The sequence below is a fragment of the Pelophylax lessonae genome (genome assembly GCF_965119305.1).
Source record: "Pelophylax lessonae genome assembly, chromosome: 9".
NCBI classification, from domain to species: domain Eukaryota; kingdom Metazoa; phylum Chordata; class Amphibia; order Anura; family Ranidae; genus Pelophylax; species Pelophylax lessonae.
Window position 1 is genome coordinate 146,053,029 of NC_138776.1, and position 17,356 is coordinate 146,070,384.

General features: G+C 42.5%; 1 protein-coding gene across 1 annotated transcript in view; it reads right to left on the reverse strand.

Annotated features, from left to right (window-relative positions):
• The window catches only part of LRRC20 (leucine rich repeat containing 20), a 607,086-nt gene that overhangs the window by 192,831 nt on the left and 396,899 nt on the right, over positions 1-17,356 (reverse strand). Inside the window, exon 4 of the mRNA XM_082269228.1 lies at positions 11,984-12,151. Coding sequence (XP_082125354.1) covers positions 11,984-12,151 — 168 coding nt within the window. The remainder of the gene's footprint in view (positions 1-11,983; positions 12,152-17,356) is intronic.

Sequence of the window (17,356 nt, forward strand, 5' to 3'; positions counted from 1 at the left end):
GCTGCTACGTTTGGATACCCCAGAGAAATTGTCACAGACAACGGTGCACAATTTACAAGCCAGGAGTTTCAGAGTTTCCTGACTGCCCACAACATCAAACACAAGTTGACCGCACCTTACCACCCGGCTACAAATTGTCAAGCAGAAAGGTTTGTACAGACCTTCAAACGCTATTTTAAAGTGGCTACAAGTAAACAACAGTCCCTGTCACCCCAGCAGCTGGATTCCTTCCTTTCTGCTACAGAACCACACCACATGCAACCACTGGGAAAACTCCAGCTGAACTTCTTTTGGGTCGGCAGCCATGGACTGTTTTGGACATGCTCCCCCCTCAAACGGTCCAGGAACATGTACGGCAGCCCAAGACAAGAGGGTCGAACACGACGAGATTCCCCGGTTTACAGCCCAGCAAATGGTATGGGCTCAATCTTATGGCGGTTCCAACACTCGTTGGCTTCCTGCTATCGTCGCAGAGACTTTGGAACCCAAAATGTATAGGGTCTGCCTGGAAGATGGCTCCATCTGCAGACGGCATGCGGACCAATTGCGTCCTCGTTCTCAGCTGCCCGAATCCCTGACATCGGCTGCACCTCCAGTGTCTCAAGGATCTGCTCCTACCGGATCAGGAGGCATTGAGACTGATGCTTGGGGGACTCTGAACATTTGAACTCAGCTCCAACAGAGCCCTCCAGCCCTGATCCAGAGGTCTGTTCACCCTCTGAGCTAGGGGATCCCCTCTTGGCCCCGCCGGTGTCCATTCCGGCCAGCCCTGCTTCCTCCGGCCCCGAGGCCCTGGGTGCCCGTCCTCAACGACGCTGTCGCCCTCCTGACCGGTTTCAGCTGCAAGACCGGTTACGAGACTATCGACTGGCCCGCCGAAAAGTGATCTGCTGCTATTTTCTCCCCGTAGTGTCCCTGCAAGTTGTTCTCACATCCGGACGCGGAAGAAGCCATGTAAATTTCCTGAGTTGGAGGACTGCATGGGACAATTATTAGTTACTGTTTTATGCCTGTTCTCGTTTTGTTGTGTTTTTTTTTTTGTTGTTGTTTTTTTTTTTTTTTTTTAGGGATGGATGGAAGGTGTTATACCTGAAGGGTTTCACATGGACGGTTTCTTTAAGGCTGGCTCCACCCAGGAGTGATGACAAGGGTCAAGGGGCAGAGTGGCCATCTTAGAGACATGTAAGAGATGCATTGATATACAGAGCTGTCCTGTAATGCATGTTGTAGTGTACAGTGAGTCCTGAATAAACATTCGTTGTTCCAGACCAGAGTCCTGTGTCCTGTGTCTCTCACAACACGGAGAATATAACAGAACCTTCAAACCCTAACTACAGGGACTTTGGTCTGTAAGGTATTACCCTGATGCCTTAAAGCCCAGAAAAAGTAAAAGGAAACTGTGGGCACCTGAAAATTGTAGAGAGAGCTGAACACACCTGAATGGGCAGGGTGAACTAAGTCTAGGATTGAGCCATAGTTGCTGAATGTGAAAACCTCCTTTTTGGGACCTCTGAAACAAATAGGAAACACCAAAACCCCCAATGTTGGACTGCTATGTTGGAAGTGTGCCATTAGCTTGTTTTTTTGCCACTGAACCAGAGTTATGGACTGCTTTGTGCTCTTTTTGCTGAAGTAAGCAATTTTTGAGAGTGTTTGCATTAAAGACTGGCCCTTTTTTATAAGCAAATGGCAGCTATCCTGAGCTAACATATATAGACATACACACACACAAATGTTTTACCTTGTATTTCTATTCTAAACTGAATGGGTTGATTTACAAGGTAAGGAATCACATATACTTTAAAAGCACTGAATGCTGGGAAGGGGTGTAGATTTTTTAATTGTGTGGGACAAAAATTCTGGCCACTACACTATACTACACTATACTCAATGCCAAGGAAACCAGGCTTTCAGGGTTGAAAACATACATATTGAATATATATATATATTTTTAATCTTTCATTATCCCCAAGGCAATCAAACCTAAATATCAACTTTTTATATGTATTTTTATTACAGGTAGTCATTCTATATTTGTGCATTAAAAAGTGGTTGAATTATTTCTGAAAGAACAGGATATACATTTTTCGAAATCTTACAGATAAGAACTCTTTTCATATGTGAAAGTTAAACCTCTTTGCATCCAGTGGCAAAGGGGACTCTTGTGTCTTTTGTGGTGACCTTGAAATTGAGAAATTTCCGCTGAATAACTTTTATGGTGAATTTACATTTTTATGCAAGGTGATTCTATTCCTCACTTCATTGCCTCTTTGCAAGGGTGATTATTATCAGTCCTATTAATATTTCATAGATGAGGTCTCCCACTCCCCTTTTTAATTTAGTGCTCATTTTTTTCACCCATTTTTTTCACCCATTCAAATTTCACAAGTTGTACTGGTAAAGCGTATAAGGGGAAAATTATGTGTCTTGTTCTCTTTAGTCTGTAGGCTCAATTTGAAAGTATTTGTTTTCTCTCTGCCTTTTTTTTTCCTAGTTTATATTTTAAAATTCTCAATTCACAAAGGTGCATAATATACTTAACCACTTAAGCCCCGGAGGATTTTCCTGCTAAAAGACCAGGGGGTATTTTGCAATTCGGCACTGCGTGACTTTAACGGACAATTGCGCGGTCGTGCGACGCTGTACCTAAACGAATTTGACGTCCTTTTTTTCCCACAAACAGAGCTTTCTTTTGGTGGTATTTGATCACCTGTGCGATTTTTTGATCACGCGCTATAAACAAAAAAAGAGCGACAATTTTGCAAAAATAGCAATATTTTTCAAATTTTTTTATATGAAATTCCCCAAAAAAAAAATGTAAAAATCAAAATTTTTTAAAATTTTTGGCCAATTTGTTTTATGCTACATATGTTTGGTAAAAAAAATCGTAAAAAGCGTATTTTGATTGGTTTGCGCAAAAGTTATCGCGTTTACTAACAAAGGGAAAGATTTTTGTCATTTTTGATGTTTTTTTTTTAACGCGTAATGGCGGCGATCTGCGATTTTTTTTACGGTACTGCGACATTGCGGCGGACAGATCGGACCCTTGACTGACATTTTTGACACTTTTGGGGTTACCAGTGACATTTCTACAGTAATCAGTGCTATACATATGCACTGTTACTGTAAAAATACACTGGCAGTGAAGGGGTTAACTTTATTTGGGAGGGAGGGGCTGTGTGTGTCCCTTTTTTTGTTTATAGCGCGTGATCAAAAAATCGCACAGGTGATCAAATACCACCAAAAGAAAGCTCTGTTTGTGGGAAAAAAAGGACGTCAAATTCGTTTAGGTACAGCGTCGCACGACCGCGCAATTGTCCGTTAAAGTCACGCAGTAAAAAAGCGCAAAAAAACCCCTGGTCCTTTAGCAGCCAAATCCTCCGGGGCTTAAGTGGTTAAAAGTGGCTGGAAACCCTTGCATGAACCCAGTAAAGTGACTGGCCTCAGGTGATACACAGAGATTAAATATATCCTCATGCATAAGTTGTACCTGTTAATCTGCAGCCATCTCAGCTGTTCAAATTGCAGAATGTATACAGCTTGTCTAAGCAGGGGTGGGGAGCTGAAGGTTACACTCTGCAGAGCTCAATGAGGAGAGCTGATTGGAGTGAAGGGACACCCCCCTTTACACAGCACACAGAAACTGAGCTGAAGCTGTCAATCACAGGCTGTAAGCTGGAGCTCCCTCCCCCTGTTATCTTTCTTTCGCTTGTCAGGAAAATGTGACTCGTGCAGATAGCAGAAGAAGGAGGAAAGAAAAAGAAAAATGCTGGCAATGAAAAATAACTGAAAAAAATGCAGCCCAGCAGGTCTGGAAAGGGGGGGATGAGCAGCCCCCCCCCCCCTCCTGAACCATACCAGGCCACATGCCCCCCCCCCCCCCCTATGTGAAAGAGTATAAAGTACATAGTAACAAAACAAAATGTAGTGTCAAAAATGAAAGTAGGCAGTTTTTGACCATTCCTTTATTTAAAAAAATAAAAATATGTCCTCCGCTGTAGATCCATTGTCAATCACAACGCCCACCACCACAGCTGACCCGAAAAAAGAAAAAAAAAAGAAAACACCGGCCCTGATGAAGGCTCCCACCATCTGCCAGCTCTGTCATCTGACATCTTAAATAACTAAGGGGTGGGGCCACCTAGTGACATGACTGGGTGGCTATCCCCCTTAGTTATTTAGGAGCTGGCCGATGGCAGAGCTGGTAGACGATGGGAGCCTTTGTCGGAACCAGAGTTTTTTGGGATTTTGTCTTTTTTTCAGGTCAGCGATGGTGGCAGGCGCTGTGATTGATGATGGATCGACACTGGGGGACTTTTTTTTGTTTTTTTTATTTTTTAACCACTTGCTGTCCACCCCAAAGCAGTTTTACTGCTACAGGGTGGCAGCTGTGCGCCAGATCACATATAAATACCTGATTTGGCTCTTATGGGTAGGGGGCAGACATGCACGCCGGTGGCGGCTTGCTCCCACTGTGATTATGTACAGGGGGAGCTGATCAGCGCCTACCGTTGAATCTATGCCCACTGTCACGCAATGAACGTTCATTAGATAGGTAGAATAGAAGTCTGCCTATGTAAACAAGGCAGATTGCCATTCTGTCAGTATGGAAGGCATGGATCCTGTGTTCCTGCAAAGCAGGGACATGAATCCATGCCTTCCCCTAGTAAAAGCCCCTCCCATACTACACAGAAACACTAGCTAGCCATACAGTTAGCTCTTTAATTGCCCCTGATGTTAATCTCTTCCCAGCCAGTGTCATTAGTACAGCGACAGTGCATATTTTTTAGCACTGATCACTGTATTTGTGTCACTGGTCCCCAAAAAGTGTCAAAAGTGTCAACTAGTGTCAGAATGTCCGTTGCAGTACTGCAGTCATACTATAAGTCGCTGTTCACTGCCATTACTAGTAAAGAAATAAAAATTTTAAAAAATATTCCACAGTTTGTAGACAATCTATATACGCTTATTTTTTTGGTGAATGAGTAGGGGCACTATGTACCTCTACTCATTCATATAGGACGGTGAGATCTGAGGGCTCCTTTATTAAAGGGGGCTTCCAGATTCCGATAAGCTCCCCTGCCCACAGACCCACCACAACCACCTGCCAAGGTTGAGGCCCTTGTCCCAATCAACATGTTGAGGGCATGTGACATGGTATGGTTCAGGAGGCCTTTCTTAACCAGCCGGGCTGCATGCTCGGATAAGGGTCTGAGATGGATTTTGGGGGGTGCACGCCTTTTCTTTTTTAATCTTGGCATGGAGTTTCCCTTACAATCCATACCCTAAGGGTCTGGTATGCATTGGGGGGGACCCCACATAATTTTATCATTTATTTTTAATTGCTGCCATTCTTTTTTTTACATTCAGACGAGCCATTGGTTGTTAAGGACGCAGCGGCCAACTTCCTCTCCTTAAAAACCAGCTATTTTTCACACAGGATTTGAATCAGTCAATCAATGTTCAACCAATTCGAATTCAAATCATTCTGAAAATGAAATTGGTTAGAAAATAAAGAAACCAAACTAAATTAAGCAGATTTTTCCATTCTTACTAGGGACTTTGTAGAGCACAAACAAAATGATCACATTGGTCAAAGCCAAAGTTGCATCAAAATCAAACCAAAATGATTTCACAACAAAATGAAGCATGTAGACATGGATGGGTGAGTTTGCTGTGAATAGTAATAGTTTGTGGTGCTCATATAAAGTTAAAGGAGAACTTCGGGCAAAAACATTTTTACATGTCCTGTATGCTGATCTCCTACCTTCACCAAATATGCCATCCATCTTCTTGTTAGGTCAGTAGTTGCTCTGTAATAGCCTGATGATTTTCAAATAAAACAGTTAGTTCCCAGTGAATTCCTGTTTGTAAGACCAGTGGCTGCTATTCCTCTTGTTCCCCCAGCAACTGGCCTTGGCATGTCACATTTGTAGTGCTATCTACAGTAAGCAGGGATGTACTTCTGTCCATGCTTGCTGTAGTGAGCAGAGGGGTCTCACTGACCCACGGTCTGTACCGCCTATGGAAGCGTTGTCCCAACCCTGCGTACAATCCACCAAGCCACTCCTGTCAGTCTCCTCTCTCCGCACCTTTCTCACCCAACCGGATTGTTATTCTCTCTACGGCCACCTGTCAGTGCCCCCCTACACCTTTCTGCATCTTCCTCCCCCCTACCATATGTCTCCAGCTCCTTGCATTTATTGCCGCATCTTCCTCTCCTCCTCTCTGCTCCACCTGTGCTGTACTGATGCCCTGGGAACAGGCTCCTCTCCCTTATCGCCGGCTTCGAGCTGCAGGGGATTTGACTCTAAAAATAGATTCTCTCACTGCTCCACCCCCTGTACTGGCCCCTGCCCCCTCACTGATGCCCCGCACCGCCCCCCTGCAGTGCTGCTGGCTGACTTCCCTCCAGCCAGCTTCAGCTACTGCAGGGGAGCTGTGTACCGGGGCACCCCAACTACTCCTGTTCTGGGCTCCCCACCTAGCACCAACCCATGTAACCACCCTGCAGCTGCTGGCTGGCTTTTTCCTTCTCCCACTAGCTGTAGCTGCTGCTGGGGTTATAGATCGGTGCGGCTGCTGGTGTTCAGGAGTGGGGGGGGGGGTGGGCTGGAAAAACCTGTCATTACAAGCCTCTCCCCGGACACAGAGAGCCTATCAGTACCCGTCACTACCACCCCATCACTGCCACCTATCAGTGCCCATCACTGCAGCCTCATCAGTGCCACCTATCAGTACCCATCACAGCAGCATCGTTAATGCCCACCAGTTCCACCTATCAGTGTCCATCACTGCAGCCTCATCAGTGCTCATCACTGCATTCTCTTCAGTGCCCATCGGTACCGCCTATTAGTGCCCATCAGTGCAGCTTCATCAGTGCCCATCACAGTAGCTTCTTCAGTGCCCATCACTGCACCCTCATCGGTGCCCATCACTGCACCCTCATCAGTGCCACCTATCAGTACCCACCACTGCTGCTTATCAGTGCACTGAGTGCAGGGATCGGGAGAGGAGCTCAGCAGTGAGGCACATTGTCCATGGGGGGTGGCCTGGTGAGGCATGCACAACTGAAATCTGTCAATGTTTATTGATGCCACAAAAGAAAAAAGAAAAATGTGCAGCACTAACTTACTAATTAATAACTTAACAATAACGGTAGAATACTCTAATGTATGGAAAATCGCAAGTTAAATATTACCACAATACCGGTCTCTGTGATATGTAATTTCACATATAATACACATCAAACTGAAAATAGGACTGAAAAAAATTAAGCTTAGAAGGGATGGTGCAAACCCCTCCAATAGATATATTTGCCATACAGATTAACGTCAAGTGCAATAATTCCAGTGATATGTGATTTCCCATGTAATACACGTCAAAAGGAGAATAAGGCATAACAATTGTTTAAACTTAGCAGGGATGGTAGAAACCCCTCAACAAATTTTTGTGATACAAATTAACTTCAAGTGCAATAATTCACATTAAAAATAGTAACTAAAACATACACAATTCAGTGTAGAAATCTACAAAATCAAAAATTCCAAAGTGCAATAATGGTGGGAACCTCCCAACTAAAAAGTTGTTGAAGCTAATTTGTATTGCAAATATCTGGCGGGGGGTTTTGGCCAGCACTGCTAAGCTTTACATTTTTATTATGTCTTATTCTCCTTTTGATGTGTATTACATGTGAAATCACATATCACTGGAATTATTGAAGTTGAAGTTAATCTTTGTTGCAAATATCTAAAGAAGGGGTTTCCACCATCCCTGCTACATTTAATTTTTTTATGTTTTATTTTCAGTTTGATGTGTATTATAGATAACATTACATATCACAGAGATCAATATTGTTGTAATATTGAAGTTTATTAAGATTACCATACATTAGAGCAGGGGTAATGAATTAAAATTCAAGGAGGTCCGGTTGCTAAAATTTTCTTTGGGCCGAGGTCCGAATCTGAAGTCTTTGCTATGACTCAGAAAGATGGGCAAAAGAAAAACGTGTCCATCAGCGTTGCTCTTAACATAAAATATGCCCATCCGAGTGCCCCCTAACATAAAATATGCCCATCAGAGTACCCCCTAACATAAAATGTGCCCATCAGAGTACCCCCTAACATAAAATGTGCCCATCAGAGTACCCCCCAACATAAAATGTGCCCTTAGCATAAAATTTGCTCATCAGCGTGACCCTTAACATAAAATAAGGGACACGCTGATGGGCACATTTTATGTTAAGGGGCACTCTGATGTGCACATTTTATGTTAGGGGGCACTCTGATGTGCACATTTTATGTTAGGGGGCACTCTGATGTGCACATTTTATGTTAGGGGGCACTCTGATGTGCACATTTTATGTTAGGGGGCACTCAGATGGACACATTTTATGTTAGGGGGCACTCTGATGGGCACATTTTATGTTAGGTTGCACTCTGATGGGCAAAACAAAACGTGTAAATCAGCGTTGCTCTTAACATAAAATATGGCCATTAGAGTGCCCCTTAACATAAAATATGCCCCTCAGCGTGACCCTTAGCATAAAATATGCCCATCAGAGTGCCCCTTAGCATAAAATATGCCCATCAGAGTAGCATAAAATATGCCCATCAGAGTGCCCCCTAACATAAAATGTGCCCATCAGAGTGCCCCCTAACATAAAATGTGCCCATCAGAGTGCCCCCTAACATAAAATGTGCCCATCAGAGTGCCCCCTAACATAAAATGTGCCCATCAGAGTGCCCCTTAACATAAAATAGGCCCATCAGCGTGACCCATAACATAAAATAAGGGGCACTCTGATGGGCACATTTTATGTTAGGGGCACTCTGATGGGCAAAACAAAACGTGTAAATCAGCGTTGCGCTTAACATAAAATATGCCCATTAGAGTGCCCCTTAACATTAAATCTGCCCATTAGAGTGCCCCTTAACATTAAATCTGCCCATTAGAGTGCCCCTTAACATAAAATATGCCCATTAGAGTTCCCCTTAACATTAAATCTGCCCATTAGAGTGCCCCTTAACATAAAATATGCCCATTAGAGTGCCCCTTAACATTAAATCTGCCCATTAGAGTGCCCCTTAACATTAAATCTGCCCATTAGAGTGCCCCTTAACATAAAATATGCCCATTAGAGTTCCCCTTAACATTAAATCTGCCCATTAGAGTGCCCCTTAACATTAAATCTGCCCATTAGAGTGCCCCTTAACATAAAATATGCCCATTAGAGTGCCCCTTAACATTAAATCTGCCCATTAGAGTGCCCCTTAACATTAAATCTGCCCATTAGAGTGCCCCTTAACATAAAATATGCCCATTAGAGTGCCCCTTAACATTAAATATGCCCATTAGAGTGCCCCTTAACATAAAATAAGGGGCATGCTGATGGGCACATTTTATGTTGGGGGCACTCTGATGGGCACATTTTTATTTATGGGGCACTCTAATGAGCACTACAAAATATGCCCATCAATCTGCACACTTTAAAAACCTCCCATCAGCTTTAAGTGCAGCTATGACCACATTCCTTTCTCCCCTTGTGCTCCACATACCTGGAGCCAGGAGCCGAGCCGAGCCAGAAGCCACGAGCAGGGGGACGGGGCGCGCACATAATTTCACGCCCCAACTCGCTGCCTGGCTGAATGGGAGCCGCAGTCAGGAGCGGGGGGCGGGTCGTGCGCGTGACGTCACGCCCCTACTCGCGGCCCGAGAGGACACCGCCCGGGAACCGCAGCGCACACACAGTATGTCACTGGTTGCTGGGACACCCGCGGTCCCAGCAAACCATTGAATGAATAAAGGAGGCGGCCTCGCGGTCCGGGTGAAAGCATCGTGCGGGCCGCCAATGGACCGCGGGCCGCCATTTAGTGACGGCCGCATTAGAGGGTTCCATCATTATTGTTACCTTATTGATTAGTAAGGTAGCGCTGCACTTTTTTGTTTTATTCACATGCTGATCTTTACTTATGCCCATGTAAAGCAGCAAATCTCAGCTCTCTCTTCTCTGTGGTGCCGCTAGGCAAGTGCTTACATACCCCATACAAGCACTGAATGATATTAGAAGCGCTGTAGGAGGAGGAATATGTTTAATACTGAATGACAGCATGTGTACAGCATTACAGTGTGTATAATATATATTTATGGGCATGTGTCCATGGTTCAGTAATGATTAAATAATGCATGTAAGGACAATATGTTTATCTGCTGTTCTGGCTGGAGGATGGAAACCTAGAAGAGGGAGAACTCATTATTTAATGAAAATAAACTACACAGAATCAACTAAACATTTTGCCCATGCATGCTTTACCTTATAAGAATTTCACCTTATCGTCTGTGTTGTGTTGTGCTGAGTAGTGTGGCTGTAAAATAAGGTGGTGTGATTTATGTTAGAGTGGGCGGGTTCACTATTTACTAGGGATCGACCGATTATCGGCAACACCACCTTCCGCGGCTCGCCCGGGTCTCCTGTCCTACCTCCACCCCTGCCGAAGAGAAGACCCGAGTCTCCATGTAAAAAACCCGGAAGTGATGTCATGACATCACTTCCGGTTACTCAGCGCCGAATTAAAAATACTGACAGCATCCAAAACAGCCAAATTCTGCGTTTTGAATGCTTTTTAGTGCCGAGGAGAGTTTGGGGGTTATTTAGACCCCCAGATCCCTCCACAAGGAGTACCTGTAGAAAAAAAAAAATAAAAACATTTTTTTTTAACATGTCCGAAAATATCGTCCGATATCGGCCAATACCGATATCCGATGACCAAAATATCTGTATTGTATCGGCATTAAAAAAACATTAAGCACAGCAAGACACTGTTGCTTTTGGTGACAAGGAAACCTGAACTCACGGGTTTCAAAAATATTTTGACTGCTGAAGCTAAATTGAAAACTATATGCATTTATTACACAAGCATGCAGTTAGACCTGCATGCAGGGAAAGCATTCCATCTTCATTGGTTTTTATCATTATTTTCCTGATCATATTGCTGAAACACATTCTTATTATTTATTACAGACATTTATAAAGCACTGACCATTTATGCATCACTTACTGGACATTGACATCTGTCCCTGCCCTTAGGATCCTTTCACACGGGCGGTCCGTATGTCAGTTTTTCATCCCATTTTTTTGCGGATGAAAAACTGACATAATGGATGTCAATGGGATTGCGGATGTCAGCGGATGACCATCCGCTGACATCCGATTTGCGTCCTTTCCGATCAGTTCAGTTTTTTCGAACGGAAGAGAACCTTATTTTTCTTCCGTTTAAAAAAACAGTACGGACGCAAAAACGGATGTAAGTGGTGTCATCCGCTGACATCCACATTCCCATTAACATACATTATTTCTGTTTATCCTCCGCAAACGGATGGGATGATAAACGGAAATACGGACCGGATGAAACAAGTGTCATCCGTGTCCGTAAAAAAAAAAAGTGCCGGAGCGGATCAAAAAACGGTCCGCTCCGTGTGAAAGGACCCTTAAAGAGCTAAAAATCTATGATCTCTATCTCACATGCAAACAAATAAACTACCAGCATGTCTTTGGAATGTGGGTGGAAACCCATGCAAGTATAAGGTACACATGCAAACTGTATGCAGAAAGAATCATGGCATGGATTCAAACTGAGAATTCCAGTGCAAGGCAGAAGTGCTAACAATTAAGCCATGCTGCTTATTATCTTCTGTAGCATTTATGTTTTATTCATATACCTTATATTTGTAAAACTGCAAATAAGTAGAGAGGTTTTAAAAAGATTAGGAGAATTAACAAGTTCTGAAAATATACATACATATAAGATCTGTGGTTTCCACACAGTCTAATGTTTTATGCAACAGAGTTAAATTACTATGTTTAGTCTGCTTTTTTATGGAAAAAAAAAAAAAAAAGAGAAGAAATAAGTGTTTCATAAAAAGTCTTAAAGTTGTGCACAAATGAAAATGGAGACAGTTATAACAGTCTTAACTTGTCACTTACCTTTGATCTGATTACCCTCTAAGTTGATACTCTCCATGGATTGTATTTGTGTTAGCTCTTCTGGAAATACCTCAAACTTGTTTTTAGATAAATTTATGGTTTTCAGATTGGGTAGGAGACTGGCTTCAACAGGGAGTTTTTTAAGTAGATTTCCTTGTAGATCCAGTTCTACAACATCAAGAGACTGATTTTATTATGCTTGTTGATAACGAACATTATCTTATACAGATTAAAATTTGAAAAATCCATCTATGCTTCTGGGAGTATGTAGTAATAACTACAGCTGTGGAGACTTCAAGAATATTTCCAATTTGCTGTCAGATTCTGGAAAACTCCACCATATATTTGTTATGTGTTCCAATTTATACAGCATGCCAAGAAAATGTGTATATACAGTGCCTTGCGAAAGTATTCGGCCCCCTTGAACTTTGCGACCTTTTGCCACATTTCAGGCTTCAAACATAAAGATATAAAACTGTAATTTTTTGTGAAGAATCAACAAGTGGGACACAATCATGAAGTGGAACGAAATTTATTGGATATTTCAAACTTTGTTAACAAATAAAAAAATGAAAAATTGGGCGTGCAAAATTATTCAGCCACTTTACTTTCAGTGCAGCAAACTCTCTCCAGAAGTTCAGTGAGGATCTCTGAATCATCCAATGTTGACCTAAATGACTAATGATGATAAATAGAATCCACCTGTGTGTGATCAAGTCTCCGTATAAATGCACCTGCACTGTGATTGCCTCAGAGGTCAGTTTAAAGCGCAGAGAGCATCATGAAGAACAAGGAACACACCAGGCAGGTCCGAGATACTGTTGTGGAGAAGTTTAAAGCTGGATTTGGATACAAAAAGATTTCCCAAGCTTTAAACATCCCAAGGAGCACTGTGCAAGCGATAATATTGAAATGGAAGGAGTATCAGACCACTGCAAATCTACAAAGACCTGGCTGTCCCTCTAAACTTTCAGCTCATACAAGGAAAAGACTGATCAGAGATGCAGCCAAGAGGCCCATGATCACTCTGGATGAACTGCAGAGATCTACAGCGGAGGTGGGAGACTCTGTCCATAGGACAACAATCAGTCGTATACTGCACAAATCTGGCCTTTATGGAAGAGTGGCAAGAAGAAAGCCATTTCTTAAAGATATCCATAAAAAAGTGTTGTTTAAAGTTTGCCACAAGCCACCTGGGAGACACACCAAACATGTGGAAGAAGGTGCTCTGGTCAGATGAAACCAAAATCAAACTTTTTGGCAACAATGCAAAACGTTATGTTTGGCGTAAAAGCAACACAGCTCATCACCCTGAACACACCATCTCCACTGTCAAACATGGTGGTGGCAGCATCATGGATTGGGCCTGCTTTTCTTCAGCAGGGACAGGGAAGATGGTTAAAATCGATGGGAAGATGGATGGAGCCAAATACAGGACCATTCTGGAAGAAAACCTGATGGAGTCTGCAAAAGACCTGAGACTGGGACGGAGATTTGTCTTCCAACAAGACAATGATCCAAAACATAAAGCAAAATCTACAATTGAATGGTTCACAAATAAACATATCCAGGTGTTAGAATGGCCAAGTCAAAGTCCAGACCTGAATCCAATCGAGAATCTGTGGAAAGAACTGAAAACTGCTGTTCACAAACACTCTCCATCCAACCTCACTGAGCTTGAGCTGTTTTGCAAGGAGGAATGGGCAAAAATTTCAGTCTCTCGATGTGCAAAACGGATAGAGACCTACCCCAAGCAACTTACAGCTGTAATCGCAGCAAAAGGTGGCGCTACAAAGTATTAACTTAAGGGGGCTGAATAATTTTGCACGCCCAATTTTTCAGTTTTTTATTTGTTAAAAAAGTTTAAAATATCCAATAAATTTCGTTCCACTTCATGATTGTGTCACACTTGTTGTTGATTCTTCACAAAAAATTAGTTTTATATCTTTATGTTTGAAGCCTGAAATGTGGCAAAAGGTCGAAAAGTTAAAGGGGGCCGAATACTTTCGCAAGGCACTGTATATTTCTTACCTTTTAGAGGTTTCGTAGGAGGAGTTGTCATGGCTGACAAGTTTTTTTAAGCCATGTTACTGTGGGCCTGTCCCAAGTCTGTCCTCATTAACATAACATACAATGCAGGAAGTCAAACTTCTACACCTTTATCCCTTTGTTAGGACAAACAGTGCTCAAATCTAGTTACAATTAATAATGAAGATCTGCCTTAACAGTATAGACAAGGGGTTAATTATGGCAAACACAGCTGCCCACACCCCTCATAAACAAAGAAAAAGACCTAAGATTTTTTTCATGCCAGAGGGTCCAGAATCTATAAAAAAACAAAAAAAAAAAAGGTACATTGCAATTTTTAAATATTCTTTAAGTGAAGCTATGTGAATGGGGACATGTAACAAATGTGGTGGGTAGGAAAGTGCGCTGATTCAATATAGGGTGTGCTGCTACCTTAGAGTGTATGTTGTAGAATAGGTAAAGAAATCAGGTGCGCTGCCCTAGTGCATATGTGCAACATACAAAATGTTGTAAACAAATAAACCAAAAATGCAATAATAATGCAAAAAAATGAAAACGTATGCAAATCGTGTAAAACAAAAAATGTCCAGAAGGTGACTAGTGATACACCAATGTGCAATAAACGTCCATATTATAAGTCCATAAATAAAGTGCAAAAAATGGTGACAAAAACTTCCAGCTTGGGGAAAGGTGAACTGTGATTGGAAGGTGCAAAGTCCCACCACCAGCTTGGCCTCTTACCAGAAGTTAAACGTTAAGGGCATATATGAATATGACCGCTCCAAAGGTCATGCAGCCAGGTAGAAAAGTTCCCAGAAATACAGAAGGCACTCTGACACACTCGTGCTCCCTAGACTCTTACCGGACAAAAGCCAAACAAGAAGCCTGGTTCTATGGTGATGAGTGGTCCTGCCGGGGGTTACTGGACTCTAGGATGGCTGATGTAGTTGCTTGTGTCCAAGAGGAACAGACCCAGTCAGAAAGCCTGACGAAAGAAGATCCTGCCAAAGGTGGCTAGACTCTGATTGGCTGCTGTAACTCCTTAGTCTGGTCGACCTCAATAATAGGGGACACAACAGAGGGGACCGCAATGGTGCATTACCAACAGTAGATTTTTATTAAAACAAATGGTTGCACTTACAGTTGTGAAGACAATAATAGCGAGTTCCCTCACGGAGGAGCTGTATGGCGGGGTCCGCCTGCAGTGCGGACCGCTGCCTGGTCTAGATGTGATGACGCGGCGCCTCCTCTCTGACGCGTTTCTCCCGATAGGGCATCCACTTAGATAGGAGGTAGAGGTGTCCTCTTGGACACAAGCAACTACATCAGCCATCCTAGAGTCCAGTAACCCCCGGCAGGACCACTCATCACCATAGAACCAGGCTTCTTGTTTGGCTTTTGTCCGGTAAGAGTCTAGGGAGCACGAGTGTGTCAGAGTGCCTTCTGTATTTCTGGGAACTTTTCTACCTGGCTGCATGACCTTTGGAGCGGTCATATTCATATATGCCCTTAACGTTTAACTTCTGGTAAGAGGCCAAGCTGGTGGTGGGACTTTGCACCTTCCAATCACAGTTCACCTTTCCCCAAGCTGGAAGTTTTTGTCACCATTTTTTGCACTTTATTTATGGACTTATAATATGGACGTTTATTGCACATTGGTGTATCACTAGTCACCTTCTGGACATTTTTTGTTTTACACGATTTGCATACGTTTTCATTTTTTTGCATTATTATTGCATTTTTGGTTTATTTGTTTACAACATGTAACAAATGTAAAGTAGGTGTTATCCTGATTTAGCTGTAAAATTGATATACACCTTAAACTTGGTTGTAAGCACTACTCTGAACGGTCTTAGTCCTTTACAACCGAGAACTGAATGATCATATGACCGCTGATTGCTAAGTTCTTGGTCTTTAATAAACTGACTGTCAGTCACTGGCTCTCTGCTCTGCCCCTCCAGCACTCACTGGAGCGCTAGGCTGTGGAGAGGGCAAGAGCAGCTAGTTGAGGCTCTCTGAGAGCCTAACCCAGCTTTCGGTAAGGCATCTGGGCAGATCCCAAGATTATTGCTGGGATCCCTGCAGAGCCTGGACCGGCCCTCTGACATCAGCTGGCAGCAGGTTTTAGCCTGCTGTCAACTGCATCTGGGCCAAAATAGCTTTGGCCACACTTCTTTAACTAAAAAGGGAGGAACCCTGTCCATCAAAGCATAAGCTTTAGGGATGACCTGCCTAATCTCTGTAGTATGTAATAACAATTATATAAATCTCATACAATAATGTAATCACATGACATCACATAGATACACTCTCAATACTGTAGGTACTGTAGATATAAGGCTCACCAGATATTCATGACACACTAGTTACAAGCAAGTCCAAAGTGCACATATCACATAAGGTCAGCAGAATATCCAAATTCTTTTTTTCTTCACTGAGACATTCCACATACATGTGGAACCATAATAACCTTAACTCATCATCCATTCAGATCCAGCATTTAAAAAAAAGCATTACCATAGTGTAGAAAGTGTAAACATCCATAACACCTGTCCTGTTATTTTAGAAACCTAAAATTTTGGATTTTACTATCACTCTCTTTTTTTCTTTCTGGTGTATAAAAGAAATAGAGAGGGGGGGTAATCTGTCACAGAGACAGCAATAAGAATCTGCTAATAATTGCCTACTCTATTCATTTTTGGGGTTTAGAATAGATATACTTTGAGCTACAGAGACTGCCACTCAGTGAACCTCTTCCTCATCTTCCACTGATTCTGCTCTGATACCGATTTTACATTTCTGCGAAATGTGTGCATTTACGTATTGACCAGACATCTATGGTGACAGCATTTCTTTGTGAAACAATTGGATCAACCAGGAAAAAACATTTAGGAGGCTAAATTTTTTGACCCTTTGAGATCTGCAGCATCTGAAAACATGCATGTCTGCAGATGCTGTAGAATGATTAATACTGGATGGAAATCATTTAATGTCTATGTATAGCCCAAGTTTGCTTATCCCTTGAATAGTAAATTCAGAATGGTGGAGTTTTTGAAATACTTTTTGATTGGTTGAAACTGATCGTTAGCATTTGTTACTTCAGTGTGAAGAATCCCTTTATTTTTTTTAAAAAACTTCTTTCTATTCCAGCTATTTAAAAAATAGAATAACAAATTATCTCCAACTCTCACATACTGTATATAAATGGGGGAAGGGGGGGGGGGTGGCAACCTCATAAAATGTCAATGCCAGCACGGGGAGCAAATCTAATCATGGATGAAGTCAATTTAGGACCATGCATTAACAAGTGCTGGGTTAAGCAACCTTTTGAGCACAGTGTGTCAA